This window comes from Gorilla gorilla, chromosome 2, assembly GCF_029281585.2.
Source record: "Gorilla gorilla gorilla isolate KB3781 chromosome 2, NHGRI_mGorGor1-v2.1_pri, whole genome shotgun sequence".
Lineage (NCBI taxonomy): Eukaryota > Metazoa > Chordata > Mammalia > Primates > Hominidae > Gorilla > Gorilla gorilla.
In genome coordinates, this window is record NC_086017.1 from 54,833,446 (window position 1) to 54,852,946 (window position 19,501).

General features: G+C 47.2%; 1 protein-coding gene across 13 annotated transcripts in view; it reads right to left on the reverse strand.

Annotated features, from left to right (window-relative positions):
* Positions 1 to 19,501, reverse strand: part of ZDHHC3 (zDHHC palmitoyltransferase 3) — a 61,112-nt gene that overhangs the window by 19,223 nt on the left and 22,388 nt on the right. For all 13 annotated transcript variants that reach the window (XM_019023808.4, XM_019023805.4, XM_055383646.2 and 10 more), the window contains one exon: positions 10,661 to 10,785. In XM_019023808.4, the coding sequence (XP_018879353.1) occupies positions 10,661 to 10,785 (125 nt within the window). The remainder of the gene's footprint in view (positions 1 to 10,660; positions 10,786 to 19,501) is intronic.

Sequence of the window (19,501 nt, forward strand, 5' to 3'; positions counted from 1 at the left end):
CAGAGCAAGGTCAAGGACAGCAGGAAGCCCAGCTCCAAGAACTTTTCGGCTCTAAGATGACATCCATTGAGCCAAAAAAAAAAAAAAAAGCAAGCAAGCAGAAAAGTCATTTGAGTCCAGGCGCAGTGGCTCCTGCCTGTAATCCCAGCACTTTGGGAAGCTGAGATGGGCAGATCATCTGAGGTCAGGAGTTTAAGACCAGCCTGACGAACATGGCGAAACCCCATCTCTACTAAAAATACAAGAATTAGCTGGGTGTGGTGGTGCATGCCTGTAATCCCAGCTACTCGGGAGGCTGAGGCAGGAGAATCACTTGAACCCAGAAGGCAGAGGTTGCAGTAAGCTAAGATCGTGCCACTGCACCCTAGCCTGGACAACAAAAGCAAAACTCTGTCTCCAAAAAAAAAAAACAAAAAAAGTCATTTGAGCTTAACTGTCGACCAGATCAGTTCATTAATTTGCACATTTCTAACATTATTGGGATAATTTTTGGGCTGAGCCTGTTTCAAGCTTATTTGATAGCAAGCACAAACCCGCTCCCCCTTTGGACAATTCAAAGTAATAATATGAAACAAGCGTCCCGGACTACTAGGGGCTTGAAAGCAACTGCTTCCCAAAGCTCAAGTTTAGAAAGACTCATTTGCCATGAGAAAGAAAAAAAACTTTTTATCTGAGGAATGTGAGCCCATTTAATTATTAGGCCTAGAGAGGCACTGAAATAAGACAGCCTGTGACAGCAGTCACGTCTCACACCCCCCTTCGAGATAAATAATTACCTTTTTTGTGTGTGTGTTAGATAGGATCTTCCTCTGTCACCCAGGCTAGAGTGCAGTGGTGTGATTATGACTCACTGCAACTTCCCGGGTTCCAGCAATCCTTCCACCTCAGCCTCCCGAACAGCTGGGACCACAGATGCACGCCACCACACCCAGCTAATTTTTTTGTATTTTTGATGGAGATGGTGTTGCCCAGGTGGGTCTCAAACTCCCGAGCTCAAGCAATCCACCTGCTTTGGCCTCCCAAAGTGCTGGGATGACAGGCATGAGCCATTGTGCCCAGCAAATAATTACCTCTTGAAGCCACTAGCTATGTGGGCTCTAGACTGATGCCAAGTAGCCATGGAATGACACACACCCTATAGTTCAATAATGTACAGCCCATCACTAATCAATGTTATTTCTGTAAGCCAATAAGAGTTCCTGTCAAACAGCTTTGTATCAGCCCGCTCCTTTTTCCCTTTAAAAACCTGCTTGTAAATGGGGAAAAGACTCCCTATTCAATAAATGGTACTGGAGATAACTGGCTAGCCATATGCAGAAGGTTGATGCTGGACCCCTTCCTTACACCATATACAAAAATCAACCCAAAATGGATTAAAGACCTAAATGTAAAACCCAAAACTATAAAAACCCTGGAAGACAATGTAGGCAATACCATCCTGGACATAGGGCAAAGATTTCATGACAAAGATACCAAAAGCAATCGCAACAAAAGCAAAAATTGACAAATGGGATCTACTTAAACTAAGAAGCTTCTGCATAGCAACAGAAACTATCAACAGAGTAAACAGACAACCTACAGAATGGGAGGAAATATTTGCCAACTATGCGTCTGACAAAGGTCTAATTATCTGGCAACTATAAGGAAATTAAACAAATTTACAAGAGAAAAACAATCCCACTAAAAAGTAGGCAAAGGACATGAACAGACACTTCAAAAGAAGACATACATGTGGCCAAGAAGCGTATGAAAAAAAAGCCCAATATCACTATCATCAGAGAAGTGCAAATCAAAACCACAATGAGATACTATCTCACACTAGTCAGAATGGCTACTATTAAAAAGTCAAAAAACAACAGATGCTGGTGAAGGTGCGGATACAAGGGAACACTTACACACTGTCGTGGGAGTGTAAATTGGTTCAGCCATTGTGGAAAGCAGTGTGGCAATTCCTCAAAGAGCTAAAAGCAGAACGACCATTCAACCCAGCAATCCCATTACTGGATATATACCTAAGGGAATAGAAATCCTTCTACCATAAAGACACATGCATGCAAATGTTCATTGCAGCACTATTCACAACAGCAAAGACACAGAATCAACCTAAATGCCCATCAACCTAAATGATGACAGATTGACTAGAGATGTGGTACATATACACCATGGAATACTATGTGGCCACAAAGATGGGAACACAGACACTGGGGTCTACCTGAAGGTGGAGGGTAGGAGAGAGAGGGCCAGAAAGATAACTATTGGGTACTGGGCTTAATACCTGGGTGATGAAATAATACGTACAACAAATCCCCATCACACGAGTTTATCTATGTAACAAACCTTCACATGTACCCCTGAACCTAAAATAAAAGTTAAAAAAACCCCCAAAACCTGCTTGAACGAAGGCAACTTGGAAGTGTGTTTCAGGCTGCAGTCCTCAATGTTGGCCCAAATAAACTCTCTCAATTTTGCCTGTTTCTTTATTTAGGTCACCAGCCAATAGATGTGCTCATTGACAATTTTTTTTCAATTCATTATTTTAATGAATTCTAGTCTCCTTTTTATTATTTTGGGGGCATTATTTGTTCAAAACAGGTTGAAATGCTATAAACAAAGCTTTGAAATAATACAATTATATTTCCTTTTAAAAGTTCCTTAGTTCAAGGCCAGGTGTGGTGGCTCACGCCTGTAATCCCAGCACTCTGGGAGGCCGAGGCAGGCAGATTACTTGAGCTCAGGAGTTCAAGACAGCCTGGGCAGCATGGCGAGACCCTGTCTCCAACAAAAATAAAAAAATTAGCCGGGTGTGGTAGTGTGCACCTGTGGTCCCAGCTACTCGGGAGGCTGAGGCGGGAGAATCGCTTGAGCCTGGGGTGGGGAGAGGAGACTGCAGTGAGCTGTGATTGTGCCAAAGTTCCTTAGTTCTGCTGGGCATGGTGGCTCATGCCTATAAGCCCAGCACTTAGGGAGGCCAAGATGGGAGGATTGCTTGAGCCCAGGAGTTTGAGACCAGCCTGGGCAACATAGTGAGATACTGTCTCTAAAAATAAGTTTGTTTTTTTTTTTTTTTTAAAAAAAAAGCTCTTGGCTTTCCGCTCGGAGGCAGCTAAGGTGCAACCTTCTTCAGTTGTCCCAAATCTGGGTTCATCCAACACCAGCTGCCTCTATCATGCTGCTGAAGTTCGACCTCAATGAGATCAAAGTTATATAGCTGAGGAACACCAGGAGTGAAGTCAGTGCCATCCTGTGTGGGCCCCCAAGATCGCACCCGCCGTGCGGGTCTGTCCCCAAAAAAGGTTGGTGATGACATTGCCAAAGCAATTGGTGACTGGAAGGGTCTGAGGCTTACAGTGAAACTGACTATTCAGAACAGATAGGCCCAGATTGACATGGTACCTTCTGCCTCTGCCCTGATCATCAAAGCCCTCAAGGAACTGCCGTGAGACAGAAAGAAACAGAAAAATGTTAAACACAGCAGAAATACCACTTTTTTTTTTTGGAGACAGAGTCTCGCTCTGTTGCCCAGGCTGGAGTGCAATGGTGTGATCTCGGCTCACTGCAGTCTCCAACTCCCGGGTTCAAGCAATTCTCCTGCCTCAGCCTCCCAAGTAGATGGGACTACAGGCATGTGTCACCAAGCCAGGCTAATTTTTGTATTTTTAGTAGAGACGGGGTTTCACCATGTTGGCCAGACTAGTCTTTAACTCCTCACCTCAAGTGATCCCCCGCCTCGGCCTCCCAAAGTGCTGGGTGGGCTCACAGACATGAGCCACTGTGCCCGGCCGGAAATACCACCTTTGATGAGATTGTCAACATTGCTCTACAGATGCGGCACCGACCTTTAGCCAGACAACTCTCTGGAACCATTAAAGGGATTCTGGGGACTGCCCAGTCTGTGGGCTGCCAAGTTGGTGGCCGCCACCCTCATGACATCACAGATGACATCAACAGTGGTGTGGTGGAGTGCCCAGCTACTTAGAAGCACAAAGGATGATATTTCAATAAAGGATCATTTGACAACTAAAAATAAAAATAAATAAAAACAAAAAAAGTTCCTTAGTTCACACCAGCTTTCCTCTCCACTAGCTTCTATAACTAATTTTACCTTGGGTTCTTGAAAAAGTGCAGAGTGGGCAATGGCAGGTAGACGCTGGAGGAAGGGCTGGGCGTTGGGGCCTTGCTGGATCACACTCACACCACAGTGCTGGCTAAGCTCTTGCTGACCAGCTGGAAGGACAGGGAAAGCATAGGAGCAGCTCTGCTGGGCTGGAGGTGTGCTGTCCCCTGGATTCCAGAACCTGGAAGCAAAGACTACCCCGAAACAGTCCACCACAATGGTGCTCACTCGTAGCCCAAGGAGAAGATGTGTGCTTTTCAAAGCCTCGCATGAACTTTGGTGGCAATGCAGACCTGAGTCCGCTGAGCTACCTTGGTCAAACTGGCTAACTCGGAGCCTCTAGTTTCCCTTCTGTACAAAATAAGTTTATTATAAAGAATACATGAGACAGATATTGTGCCTGGCTCAGACGATGCGTGGATTCATACTGGTCTGCACCCTTGCTCTTTTCCACAACTTCAAAGGGCCTTACTAACACAGGCATGTTGGGAATGGGCATATCTCAGACATGCTGGCCTGGTTCCAGAATTTCCCTGGGGACCAGGAGGGCAAGGTAAGAAAAGGAGACACAAAAGGGACATGGAGGTAACAAAGAGCAAGCTAAGTACCAGCAAGTCCATTAGCCACTGTTTCTCTCTCTCTGTTACCAATTTTAAAAATACACATGAATATACATATAAGTATACATGCAGAATATATATTTTAAAATTGGTAACGCCTGTTCCCAGTACACAATTTTAAAAGTGCAGATAAGTAGACAGTGCAGAGTGAGTACTCCCTGCATCCTAGGCCTCAGGCACCAGGTGCCATGCTCCCTCCATAGAGCCTGTTTCTGGCATGTTCTTCCAGAGACCAGCACCTCTGGGTTTCTTAATCCCCTTCCCATCTGGGGAACAAACTCCTGAGGGTAACCACCTCCCTGCTCCTGGCTCCTGAGCAGTTTCTCTTTCATCTGCACTTATTTTTAAAAGGGTTTTCAAGTGGGTGCTCTTGAGACAGTGTTGGCTCAGCGGCAGAGAGGTGCCAAGTGGCTGGACATCCTCTGAAAGCTGCCCAAGAGTTTAAACAAGCTCTTACAGCAAAGCTATTCTTCCCTCTCCTCCCAGCCTCTCTAGAGACAAGGCGTGAATACCAGGAAGTTGGGTTTCCCAATGGGCTGAGTCTCGCTGGGCTTCCAAATTAGAAAAATAAACACCGCAGGGAGAGTGAGTACAGCCTGCTGAGGGCCACAAGTGTTGGTCTAAAATGCTGGTCCCCGAGTTTCCTGTTTTCAAAGATATGAAATGCCAAACCCACGCTACCCTTCTCCTTGGGCCAGGTGGTATGCAGAATGGGTGGGGTGAGGCCCATCCCATGTGGCTGGAGGCACTGCTCAGAGGCTGAGCTGCTCACAGAAGCCAGAAGGGTGCTGGGGCTGGAGCCTGGAGCAGCCAAGGACAGGGACCAGAGGCAGATGTTGAAGGGCAGTGAAGGACATACCACACCCTGCCCTGCTGTTTCACCTCTGGCACCATCTGCCATGAGGAAGAAAAAATGTGGGCCTGTCCCCACAACTCCTGACTCGCCACAGGGAATCAATCACCTCAGAGCCAGCCCTTTTCCCAGCCCCCACTGCATGCACACGGGCAGGGGGCTCAGCAGTGTTCCCTCCCTAGGCATAGCAGGGCAGCCCAAACACAAGGCCAAGGAAGGCTCACAGTTCACAGACTAAGAGCCTCTTCCACACACTTGCTCAGCCATCTTCCCCGTTTTGGCTGTGGATGGCCTCAACGCCTGAGGCCCTTTCTTCATTCTTTCCACTTGGCAAAATCCACCCTATCCTCTAAGGGTCGTTCTTGTCCACAGTCCTCTCCTGGCATTCCTTTCTGGCACTAATTCCAGAGTCTCGTGGATGAGACGCTGTAAGCTGGTGAGCTCCCATGGCACAGGGACCAAGTGTGCAAAAACAATCACAGAAAAGACCAAATGCCCTAAATGGAGGTATCTGCATCCTGGCCTTCCAGGTTTCCCAGGCCCCTTCTATGTTTCTTTGTCGTCACTGTAGAAGAAGGCAGATGCTTCCCTTCTCCTCTTCCTCCAGATTTCCTACCATTTTTTCAGGCCTCAAACCTTGGTAGAATCCACCAAGCTCACTGGCTCATATGTATTCAGTTTCTCTGGGGCTTAGGTGTTTCCTCTCCAGGGAGGTATGAGGATGAGTACTTGGTACTCATCCCCAAAGGAGCTGGCCAAGGCTCTCTTGCTCACCCTGGGTGATGGCTCAACATGGAAACATAGCCACATTCCATGGGGTTCTGTCTCTCCCTATACCAGCACTTACCAAACTGTATCATGGTGGAGAAGTGTGCCTGCCCTGCTTGGGTGGGAGGCTCCTAGAGCCAGGGCCAGGTCTAATCCACCTCTATAAGCTCAGAGTCAAGCTCAGAGCCAAGCCCAGGGCCCCCTTTAGCAAGGGTCAGCTGAATGAAGTCTCTGACACCACAGACAGGAAAGAGCAGGCCTGGAAAATGAGTTCAACTACATCAGACTGGGATGCTCATGTAGGAAAATAATAAGAAAACAGCAAGAAGGTACTAAGTGAGCCATGGCGTCACACACAGGTTTTCATTTTACCCCTCATTGGCTATCACTAAAATTATAAGCAAAAAAGACACCTACACCACATCCTGGCTCCAGCTCAGAAACGATTTTGGGAAGGACAGTGCAGTGGAGTGGAAAGAACAGGGGATCTGAGAGCAGGTCCTCACTTTGGGCTCTGGTCAGAGAAACTTAGGTTCTCCAATCAGTCTCAGCAGAACTACTCTGATCTCTTAGGGTCATTGTGAGCACCAAAAATGTATGCAAAATGCTTTGAAAACAATACTAGTGCTACATAGATTTTCTCAGTAATCATAACCATGAGAAAGACAAAACAACAAGAATCTGTCAGAGGCTCTAAGCAGCCCAGGACTGTCTTAGCCTCAGTGTAGGTGTCTGGGGTGTGGAGGCGGGGGGCTGCCAAAGTCAGAGGTCTCTCCCACCTCATGCAGAAGAACCTAGCAGGGGTGTCTCATCTTTTGTCTTCTCTGGGCCACACTGGAAGAAGAAGAATTGTCTTGGGCCACACAAAATACACTAACACTAACGATAGCTGATGAGCTAAAAAAAAAAAAAAAAAAAAAGTCTACGCATACATCTCCTAATGTTTAAGAAAGTTTACAAATTTGTGCTGGGCCACATTCAAAGCCATCTTGGGCTGCAAGTGGCACACAGGCCATTGGACAAGCTTGAAAGCATAAGCCAAATGCCATGGCCATCCACATTAGCATAAATGGCTCCTCCCACAGAGTTTCCACATGCTTCCATGGTCCCTACGAACAGGAGATTTGACACCAGGATGAAAGAGCATGGGGTTTCAGAGTGCTTCTCCCAGGAAGGAAAGACCCGACCACACACCATAGGGCTGGAAGGAACACCTACAGGCCCAAGGTCTGGGTGTATCTGTGGTATCCACAGAGACAAGGGAATGGAGACAGTCTCAAATTCTAAAATGCTGGGCGCAAACGTATGTGCACACATGCACCTTTGCCTGAGAGGGCAAGGTCGACATCAACTTTAACCAGGCAGGCAGCCTCTGGGCTCAACGACTATAAACAAACCCAGTCTGTCTGGTATGCTGGGGATTCTGCTTATCCAAAATTGTGGGTCCCCAGATGGCCTGGGCCACCATGCACCATCACAAAGAAGCAGTTGTCAGCATGCATTTCTGAGGCAGGAACAGGCAACTCTACCGGCATCCTCACTTTAGTTCATCTGAATCAGCAGCTCTTGCTTTGCCCAAGCTGATCTGTTTACTAGCACACAAGAATACCTCCCTTGGATCATCCTGGGGAGAGAGGCAAGGAGGAGGCGGTGAGGAAAATGCCAGGCGGTGGAGGCAGCTGAGGGCTCAGGGAGAGAAGAGAAAAGAATCACCAAAAGTTCTTTTCTACAATACAAAGTTAACACCTCCCCGTTCTGGTCCAGCCTTTATAAACCCAGCACATCCCTAACTCCATACACATTCTTCTATTAGCAATAGCTTACGCTTGTTGAGCTAGGTGACTCACAGTTACTCATACTTAATCCTCACAACAAACTACAAAGAAACAACCCTTTTTACAGAGGAGAAAGCTGAGGCTCAGAAAGATGCAGCACCTGGCCGAAGGTCCACAGTGTAGCAAGCGACACAGCTGAACTTCCAACACCAACCACTCCAACTTCAAGGCCAGAGTCTGCTCCACCATACCGGGCTATACTGAGAAACCACATAAGCAAGCTGAGCTTTTTTAAAGAAATCTGAGTGATGGTTAGAAAACAGCTGGCTCCTAAGCCCGAGAGTGGCAAGAAAAGACCAGACTGAAGCCTCCATCTCAGGCACAGGAGGCAAGCCTTGAATTAGATCTCAGAAGCAAGCTGACCCACAGACAGAAACCCCGGAGGAGCTAGCAATCACCATAGGCCCCCGCCCAGGCTTCTCAGCCCTCACCCTCAAGCTTTGAGGAGGTCTGCAGATCTCTCTTTTTCAGACAGAAAAACATACATACAACTACATAAAGTTACACGTGTCATCCCCAAACTGGAGTTCCTGTGGAAAGAGCCCTGTCTGGACTTGGAGCCAGAACTGCCGGGACCCAAACCTGTCTCTAGTACTCACTGCTGTGTGACCTTGGAGCACTCAACCCCTTTGAACCTTAATTTCTTTATCTAGGGAGGCCATCCCTGCAGCAATCCCGATTTCCAGGGGTGAGTAGGAAGATGAAAATAGATGACTGATGCTGAGGCAGGGCAGGCTGAGGTGCCGCGGGCACAGCACACAGGTACTGGGGAGCTGACTCCGGAATCTGAGTGCTGGAGACTGGCCACTCTCCTCTGAAAGACAGGCAGCAAGGCCAGGCAGAAATCGCCGTTCAGATCTCTCACACACCCAAATGTCTCCACAGGCTAAGCCTGACAAGGATGATGTCTAACACCTGGAGCAGATTCATTCCTCTATAACCCCTCCCCACCCAAACACATACCCTCTGAAAAGGGGACCAAGTGATATTTTTGTATTTCTGTAATTTAGCATGTAAAGTTTCCTTGTATGCCAGTCGAGGTGGCTCACACCTGTAATCCCAACACTTTGGGAGGCTGAGGTGGGAGGATCACTTGAGCCCAGGAGTTCAAGACCAGCCTGGGCAACAAAGTGAGACTGTGTCTCCCTTTGTGTGTGGTGGTGCATGCCTGTAGTCCCAGCTGCTCCGGAGGCTGAGGCAGGAGGATTGCTTGAGCCAGGAGTCTGAAGCTGCAGTGAGCTATGAGCTTGCATGACAGAGTGAGACCCAGTCTCAAAATAAATAAATAAAATTTTTTTAGAGACAGGGTCTCACTTTGTTGCACAGGCTGGAGTGCAGTGGTGCAACCTTGGCTCACTGCAGCCTCGGACTCCTGGGATCAAGCGATGCTCTGCCCTCAGCCTCCTGAGCAGCTGGGGCTGCAGACGTGTGCCACCACACCCAGCTAATTAAAAAAAAATTTTTTTTTTGAGATGGAGTTTCACTCTTCTTGCCCAGGCTGGAGTGCAATGGCACAATCTCGGCTCACCGCAACCTCTGCCTCCCGGGTTCAAGCGATTCTGCTTCGGCCTCCCGAATAGCTGGGATTACAGGCATGTGCCACCACGCCCGGCTAATTTTGTATTTTTAGTAAAGATGGGGTTTCTCCATGTTGGTCAGGCTGGTCTCGAACTCCTGACCTCAGGTGATCCGCCCGCCTCAGCCTCCTAAAGTGCTGGGATTACAGGCGTGAGCCACTGCGCCCGGCCTAATTTTTTAATTTTTTTGTAGAGACAGAGTCTCGCTTTGTTGCCCATGCTGGTCTTGAACTCCTAGGCTCCAGTGATCCTCCTGCCTTGGCTTCCCAAAGTGCTGGGATTACAGGAGTAAGTAACTGTGCCCAGCCAATAAAGTACAACTTTTAGCTAGATGTCTTCTCATCAGAAAAACTTAATAAAGAAACCTGAAAACAAAACAGAAAACTGACCACAGATAAGATGGGGAAATGGCTTTCTTTTTTGGTTTAATTCTGCAACTATCATAACCTTTAGAAGTTTTAAAAGAAAGTCTTCATTCAAGGACAACCCCTTCATTTCAAGTCCCAGACATTCACAGAATGATTTTCTAAAGCTTTTTCTCATGGTACCCTTGTAATAAAGCTGTGAGGTAGGAAAAGCAGGAATCCCCTCCATTTTACATATATAAAAACAAAGGCCCTGCCCAGGTCCTATGTCAGGTGTGGCAGAGCCAAGTCCCGGGACAGGTGTCCTGAGGCCAAACCAAATGCTCTTTGCAATCTAGAGGGCTCACAGGGACCAGGAAGGAGACTCACAATGATCACTCTCTGCCCAGAGCAGGGGACATTTGGAATCCCGATGCTGACTTGGCTCCTGTTGGGGAAGTGTGTGCTACTCCAGGAGGCACGTGTTGGCGGGGATGGAGGGAGGCAGGACAGTGGGAGAAGAGAGAAGGTGAGCCCCAGTAAGTGTACCTGCAGTGGTGGGCTCGGTCGGGCTTGATGCTGCAGCATTTGGGGCACTTGTACACCACCTGCCCAGGCTTCAACTGTAAACTCTCGATGAATTCTTTAGTGGCATTTCCTTTGGGCACTGCCCCCTGTAGGAAAGATGAAAGGTATCAGGGTTGGGCTGGGGGGTCTATCAGCTCTAACATTCTACAGTGGGGATAGTTATTTGAAAGCAGCAACCACACACACACATGGACAGGACACTTTGATACCAACAACATGTGGACTCTGTGTTCAGAATTATGCCAACATTAAGGAATATTTATTGACCAAAAATTTTTCTGAGGAAATGCCATTAGGCCACATTAATTCTTTGATTTCTTTTCTTTTCTTTTTTTTTTTTTTTAGACAGAGTCTTGCTCTGTCGCCCAGGCTGGAGTGCAGTGGTGTGGTGTAATCTTGGCTCGCTGCAACCTCCGCCTCCTGGGTTCAAGCAATTTTCCTGCCTCAGCCTCCCGAGTAGCTTGGATTATAGGTACTCGCCACCACGCCCAGCTAATTTTTTGTATTTTTAGTAGAGATGGGGTTTCACCATGTTGGCCAGGATGGTCTCAATCTCCTGACCTTGTGATCCGCCCGCCTCAGCCTCCCAAGGTGCTGGGATTACAGGTGCAAGCCACCACACCCGGCCAATTCTTAGATTAATTTTCTACACTAAACAGTGACATTGTTCCTGATTACTTTGTATTTTCATTTTACTGGAATTATTTTAATTGAATCCATTCTCTCCTATATAACAGCGAGGATTTGGCTCACTGACTATTTTTTGGTCTATATTAAATTTCCTGATAACAGCTTCTCCCTTTCTAAGTTTCACTGGTGAGCATCATGTCTAACAGTTTCCCCAGATCAAAATTTGCAGCTCCACATTTTAATGGGTTGTTTGCTGGGATTAAGTTTTACTTTTACCAGTGGTATTGTTATGAATAATTGTAATCTATATTTGGTTCTTAGTGAATCCATAAGCAGCTGGGAGCTGCTGCCCTCAGGTATTTGACTTGCTGTCTGGCCAGAGCTGCTCTCTGATTTGCTCTTCCACCTGTGGAGTATGCTTGTGAATACTTAGCGTTCTTTAGAGCCAATGGCAGAGCCAAAATGCCATAAGATTCTGCTCTGACTGTGCACCCATCCAAACAGAAGGAAAACAGGCAGTGCACAGGCCTAAGTAGGGTCTTAACCAACCTTCACCAAGAGCCTGCTTGGTGCTGAGCCCTGTGCTCTCATGCTCACTGCTACAGACTCAGGAATCAAACGAGGTCCCTGCTTCCAAGACTTATAGTGTTTTGGAGGCTGACAAACGATTCTAGTAAAAGAGGTTACATGCTGTGGAAGGTATTTGTGTTGAGGGAGCACACAGGAGCCAGCAGCCAATTAATCAGGGGAATCAGAGGAGTTTTAAGTAGTGATGTTCAAGGGTTGTCTCGAGGAATGTATAGAGGCTGGCTAGGTAGACCTGTGGGAGAAAAAGGATTCCAGCAGAGGAGGGCATGAGTAAAGACAAAGAGGTGAGGGTGAGCATGGCATATCTGGGAGACAGGGAGAATATCAGTGTGCTGAACTGTGCGTATGCAGTGTCAGCAGGGAGGCCGGACCGATGGGCCGGGGCCAGCCCATGTGGTGCGCTGAATACCAGGTTGGAATGGGATTTTTCTTTATAGGTAGCCTAGAGCCATTAGGTAACACTGGTGCTTCAGGAAGAGAGCTCAGTTGCCTGTGTTATGCGGATCATATAAGAAGAGGGAGAGATGAAAATTCCAGACACCATGTAGGAGGTTATTGTTGATGGTCCAGTAAGGAAAAACTGAATTACAAGGATGGAGGGGGAGAAGTGGAGAGGATATTCTGAGATCTGAATCTACAAATGATGGTAGGGAACCAACTTGTTATTGGGTGGTGGAGAGGGTAACAAAAAGGGAGGAGATGAGCCCCAGTAGGGTTTCCATTTTTAGCAGCTGGTAAGTGGTGGCACGTCAAAGCCATTAAGAGAGCAGAAGGAAGTTCTGAGAAGAGCTGATCAGTTCAGTTAGGGTATGCTGAGTCTGAAGTGCCTGAGGGACACCCAGGAAGGTAGCTGGGAATATAGGTCCAAGAAGTAAGAGAGAAGATCAGTAAGTGGCATAGCACAAAGGGTTAGAGCTGGCTTGGAAGTCCCCTGGCCTTGCTTTAAATCTGAGCTCTACATTTGCGAGTGGTGTGCCCACTGACAGGTGGGCCTATCTATGCCTTAGTTTCCTAATCAGTGAGGCAGGACTCATCTTATCTAATTCCCAGCATTACTGAGAAGGTTAAACTAGACATAGACAACTTGCAGAAAGGGCTCAGATGGTACTGCCACAGATAAAGTGCTCAGTAATATGGCGGTCTGTTTTCTGGGTCTGGTGTTGGCACCAATGCTGCAGCTTCAAAAAACTACAGATGCCTAGACTCTAATGCAGCACTACTATAAAAAAACTACCAGGGAGTATGGCCCAGACTTTTGCATTTTTTACACTCCCTAGCAGAGTCTTCTACTCTATAGCCAGGGCTGAGAGCTACTGTGCCAGACCAGAAACTCCACGATTGGGTCTACCTTGATCAGCACCAGATGCCCTGGCCTGGTACACAGTATGACACAAAGTGAAAGGTAAAAGATCCAGCAGCTTCCAGCAAAGGGGTGAAAAAAGTAGTGACAATAGGGAGCCAAGGATGTGCCATCCTGGGAACTCTGCCTGCTTGGCCCAGCTCCCAAACAAGAACCACACCTGACACGAGGTCAAGCCACAGCTATGGCATTGGACTGGAGCACTCTTCCCGCCATGACCCCTGTGTCAGGTCTACTTCACAGCAAGCTCCACTCCTCAGTAGGCACCCACGAGATACCACAATCAGGGAAGTCAATGCAACATCAGAAGGACAGAAACTAAGACTGTCCCCACATTCTGCATGTGCCCAGAGTGAAAGTACGGTTTACTAGGGTGGGCAAATTGGGAGTTTCAGATAGAGCACCCTGGTCTCCCCAGAGTTGGACCGATGGATTATAACAGGCCAAGTGAGGGGTTCCCAGGGCAGAAGGGATGAAGACTGGGTGTCAGAACCTTTCCTATAAAAGAATTCTGGGAAGGGAAGAGCCACTGAAGAAACAGAAAAATCTTTAAGTGCTGGAAATGCAAGGGAGCTGTGGTTCTGTCTTGCACTGTGAAAATGACTCACAGTGGATTAAGATTCCAGCTAAGAAAACTGCAGAGACAAGTCAACCAACAACTCTCTCCTGAAGGTCTACACCATGCCGAACACTGTGGGAAGTACAAAGAAGCGATGGGAGCCCAGGCCTCAAACAGCTGGTGGGTGGACAGGCGCAGATGCAGTGAGGCTGCTGAGGCTGAGCACCTAGTGAAAGGCATGGCCACCAGTGCGTCAGGAGCTAAAGGGAGGCAGGAGGACTGAAAGTGGGGATCCTAGGAAGGCCAGGAGGATCCTGGTGGACACCAAGCAGGAGAGGAGCACCTGGGAGGAAAATCAGTTCAAGCACGGACCTAGAAGTGGGCCTACAGATCTCCTGTCGTCTGCTCTTCACATGGCTCTCTGCTGGGCCCCAGCCCTTCCCCTGCTAAGCCTCTGCTTCTCCTGCGTCAGTGAGGACCTATTCACTCCTGAGATGGGCAGCACTTGGCTGACCTGTCATTCAGAGCAATGACGTGCTTCCCCACTGAGGATGAGGAGCCAAAGGCTCACAAGGAGCAGGAGACAAGGAGGCAATGAGAAAGTCTGAAGGACCACTTGTCCACATGCAACCGCACCTCAGTGCTGCAGGCTCAGACTGAGAGTGGGGTGGAAATGAGGTCCTTTATACTCTTTCAACTCTCTAAAGCATTTCATTACTTTTTTTTTTTTTAAGTCAAAACAGTAGAAAAAAAATCTGGTCTGCAAAATGTAGTCAGATGTCAGAAAAGCCTATGACAGAAAGTTTAAAAGCAAACACATTTTGGTGGGCAAGGACCACATGGTATCTACAATACCAGTTAGAATACAGTTTTGGACATTAAATATGCTATAAAAATACACAATTATTGACACAGGAAACATCTATAACAGATTTTATATATATATACACATACATATAAATAAGAAAAAAGAAAAAAAATGTGTGGTGGTACATGTCTGTAATCTTAGCTACTTGGGAGGCCAAGGTGGGAGGATAGCTTGAGGCCAAGAGTTTGAGAGCAGCCTGGGCAATATAGTGAGACCCTATGTAGGAGGATCACAGGTACTTTTAATTTTCTTGACTATATTTATGAAATATTCTATTAGAAACAAGTGGCTTTTGCAAAGAGGAAATGATCCATTAAAAACAAGCAAACAAAAACAAAAACAAAAACAAAAACAAAAACTTGAGGAGCCACCCAAAGTAGGAATATGATCAACTTTCCTGAGGCTTGTAACCAAAATGTCATTATTGTCTCACCTTGAGACATCCAACGGGCCACCAGTGAGGCACTGGTGAAGGGCCACGGTCTGGAAGGTTTCATGAAGGTGAGGCAGGGCCCAGACCACATGGCATAAGTGGATTTCCAAGGGGGCCTGGGAAGGGCACTGGTCCAGGCAGAGGACAGGGTCTCAAGCCCAAACGGCCTTACTTTTCATTCTTTTTTCTTTTTTTTTGAAACAGGGTCTTGCTCTGTTGCCCAGGCTGGAGTGCAGTGGCATGATCTCAGCTCACTGCAGCTTTGACCTTCCAGGCTTAGGTGATCCTCCCACCTCAGCCGCCCAAGTAGCTGGAACTACCGGCACAAGCCACCATGTCCAACTAATTACAAAAATTTTTTTTAGAGACAGGGTCTCACTATGTTGCCCAGGCTGGTCTTGAACTCCTGGACTCAAGCGATCCTCCTGCCTTGGCCTTCTGAAGTGCTGGGATTACAGGGGTGTGAGCCATTTTGTCCCCAGCTGTGCTCTCTTTCATGTAAAAAGTAATTGAGTTTGGGCAACTGTGTGGATCCTAAAACCAGAAAACCACAACTAGAAGTTACTATTCTCATGTGTATAAGAGAAAAAGTGCAAAGGGACATCCTTTCCCCCAAGGAGATGAAGCAACGAGGCTTGAGTTTTCCTAAATTATGGCCCAGGTAGTTTTTTTGTTTAGTCCCAGTTTTTAAGAAGGTCCCAGCCACCAGAATGTACTGTAAGCCCCAGGGGACCCTGTATAAAAGACTGCAAGAGGAAACCTCTAACCCATAAAAGGGAATCAGAGCTCTTGTTTGGTATTCTCATTACGGCCTATTTATTCCAGACCTTGAGTAGAGACATCATTCAGCAGCTCAGCCTTTCTAAACATGTGCCCCCACGATGCGATTCCATTTGCATAAATCTCCCAAAAGGCCCATCTCCATTCAGGCAGGGCCCCACCCATCCAATCACCTGAGCCCACCTCTCAGAGCCAGAGAGCAGCTGGGCCAGCCCCCGAGACTGAGGAGTCTGATGCATACACTTTCCAGTCTCTGCCTCAGGCAACTTTTTGTTTCATTCTTTTTTAAAATGCATATTATGCTCTTTTGGGCTCATCTCCACAGATTTCAGAGCTCTTTGTTATTAGTTCATGGTAAGGAACTTTGTTCTTTACAATCCTGGACAGACAGCAGGAGGTTGAAGGCCTGAGACATTTTTGTCACTGCTGTCATGCTTGCATTACTGAGAAATGCCTATCCCCCTACCCAACATTCTTACACACTCCACAGGGATGTCTTGAAGCTTCCACACTGCTGCAAGCCTAGCAGGTCAAAATGCACTGACTTTATCTCTCTCATTTCCAAAGTAATACTTGTTCATGGTTTTAAGAAAGAAAATACAGATGAAAAAGTGGAAAAGGAAAAATTCACTCTGATTTGATCACCCAAGACAAGTACTACCAACATTCTGAAACATATTCTTAAAGTCTTTTCTCTTTGTACTAAGGTAAAAACACTTTAAAAAATCTATAGGCTCATAAAAAGCAGATCACAAAGCTTCCAAAATATATATTTGGCCCCACAGTGGAACCAATTTAAATCTGTTTTAAAATAAGTGTGTAGAAGCTGTTAAAGCTTTTCTGCTCTAGTCATGGCAGAACTCCTTCCACATTCTCTGCACAGAGCTCTGAGTTTTCAGTGCAGAAGGAACATAATGGTACTTGTATGTGCACCTGTGTGTATTTAGGGATGGGGTAGGGTGTGATGTGCCTCCATCAGCCATTCCCCTTAGTAGGTAGCCCAAACTTCTAGCACCTTCCTTGACCCCTGCCCACTTCCTTTTCTATTTTGGAGCAAATTAAGGCTGCTAGGGTTAAATCCTTCTCATATTCCTCATCTCACTGCCTCACTGTCCCTGGACTCACGGGTACCCACTATCTTGGAAGATGAGGCTCAAGTCAATCCTGGCCCTCAGGGCCCCCATACCATTACCTCCAAGCTTTCTCCTTGTGTTCTTAGCAGGCTCTGAGCTCTCCCTGCCCTTTCATAGCTAAGCTGCTTGAAGCCTTGTACACCTGATGTCTCTGCTGACCTCTCCCTTACTGTTCATGCACCTGTCCCCTCCATACCAGGGAACTGTTCGCACCAGGTCACTGAGCAACTCACTGTGGCCAAATCCAAAAGTCAATTCTTAGCCCTTGTCTTCCTTGGGGTCTCCTCACTGTCCTTCTCCCTGTCTGTGGGGCTGTGCCTCTCCCCTCCTCTTGGAATCCCGCCCATCCAGGCTACTGGTGTTCCTCAGGGTTCAGGGTTTCACCACAAGACTCCTTCCTTCCCTGATCATTCTGCACTCTCTCCTGAACAATCTTCAACTCTACTTCCACCATCACTCGGTGATAATGCTCCAATCACAAGCTCCAACTCAGACCTCTTGAATCTGCAGGTCGCTCTATTTGGCTGTCCCAAAGGCACTGTGCACAGCTAAAACGGAACCTGCTGCTTTCTCCCCAAACTGTTCCCTCAAGTCTCCCTTTCCTGGCCCATGGCATATCCATGTACCCTGTCACCTGGGGTAGAAATCCAGTAATCACCACCAATTCCTCTAATCCTCTTCCCCACATCCCATTCACTCCACCAGGTTAATTCTGCCTCAGACTGTGCCTTGAATCCCATGCTCTCCCCTCCATGCCATCATCATGCCTTAGTTCAGCCCATCATCACCTGCCCCAGACTATTAGAGCATCTCCCAGGTCTTCCTGCCTCTAGTCTCTCCCTCAAATCCTGCAACACACTTCTATCCTTTCTCCCAACTAATTTCCAGAGTAAACTTTCTTAAATGGAAATCTGATCAATTATTCCCCTGGCCTAAAACCTTCACTGGCTCCCTAGGGACCATGGACCAGAGTCCAAGCTCCTGGGCAGGGCTCTTGAGGCCACCATATCTCAGCCCTGGACTACCAATCCAGTGCCACCTCCCTCCGTAAACAGTCCCTCCCTGTGGTCTATTTGGAGTTTCCCAAAGGCAACATTCTAAGTTTCCCTTTCTACCCTCAGGGGCTCCATTTAAGCACCAACCAAACCCTCACCCGCTCCAACTTGCCAGGCACCTCGTTGCTTCTAGCACCCAAATTAAAATGCACCCAGGGATCACCTTCTCTGCTACTTCCTCATGGCCCCAGGCCACATCCAAGGCAGAACCCATTACTTAGCCTTTGTGCTACCACAGCTTGTATGTATAGTATGGAACACATCATTTAATTACACACCATCTTTCCTACATCACAGGACATTCCTGGAGGACAAGACAACATCTGTCAACTTGTAGCTCAGCAAACTGCTTAGGGCCTGGCACGAAGAATGTATTCAATAACTCAAGCTGAATAATGATACATTTATTGAGCACTTACAGGCCAGGCATAGTTCCAAATGCTTTGTGACAAAACTGTATTTTGTTAGTTACTTCTGACAACGAACCTATGAGGTAGAGATTGTGGTATTCCCCATTTTAAACATGAGGTAACAAAGGCAGGGAAGTCAAGCATCTTCCCAAGGTAACACAACTAATAAGTGGCAGAAGTAGGGTTCTGACCCAGACAATCCAAATCTAGAACCTATGCCACTATCAGAAGACAAACATATCGTTACCAGGTATTTCTGTTAAGTGACTTGGAAAAAACTTTATTTTAATTGCCTGATGTCACAACATCATTCTACCACCACCAACTACCTCAGCACACTAGTATTAAGATTGAAACAGGCCTAGGATACTAAGGCTGTTTCAATAAGTATCTAGGATAATATGATAATATAAAAAGAAACAATGGAAAGTAGTGGAGACAGGTTCTAAAGAAATGCCAATAATTTCAAGGACTCAACATTCCATCCATTTCAAGCAACGAGAATGAAAACCTGCTTAAATTGTTTCAGGGCCATGGGATCAAAGCCCGTGCACACCCACCAGTCTGGGTAGAAACTCCCTCTAACAGCTCTCCCAGGAGCATGGTAACCAACCCCAGGCCTGCATCACTGGCCATGTGTCTCCTCCACAGAAAAGTAAAAGGTAGCTAGTTGGTCCCCAAATGGGCTGCTTTCCTCCCTCTGAAGCCAGAAAGCTTTTCCTGTTGGGATTTATAAGTTGCTCGGGGGCAGCGGTGAGAAGTTGCCTGGCATGAGGGAGAATGCAGCACGATACTCCAATGGACCCTCAGGCAAGTCCCCTAACATGATGCAGTGAATGTGCCAATACTTCTGGGCAAGATGCACAAGGCGCTTCTCTGGCTGCATCCAGCACCTGGACTGCTGTTCCTCTTCTATGTTCCCACAGGTCCAACATCATGCTGCCATGCTACCCTTCCAGGAAATACTTGCCACCTGGGCTCTGAAC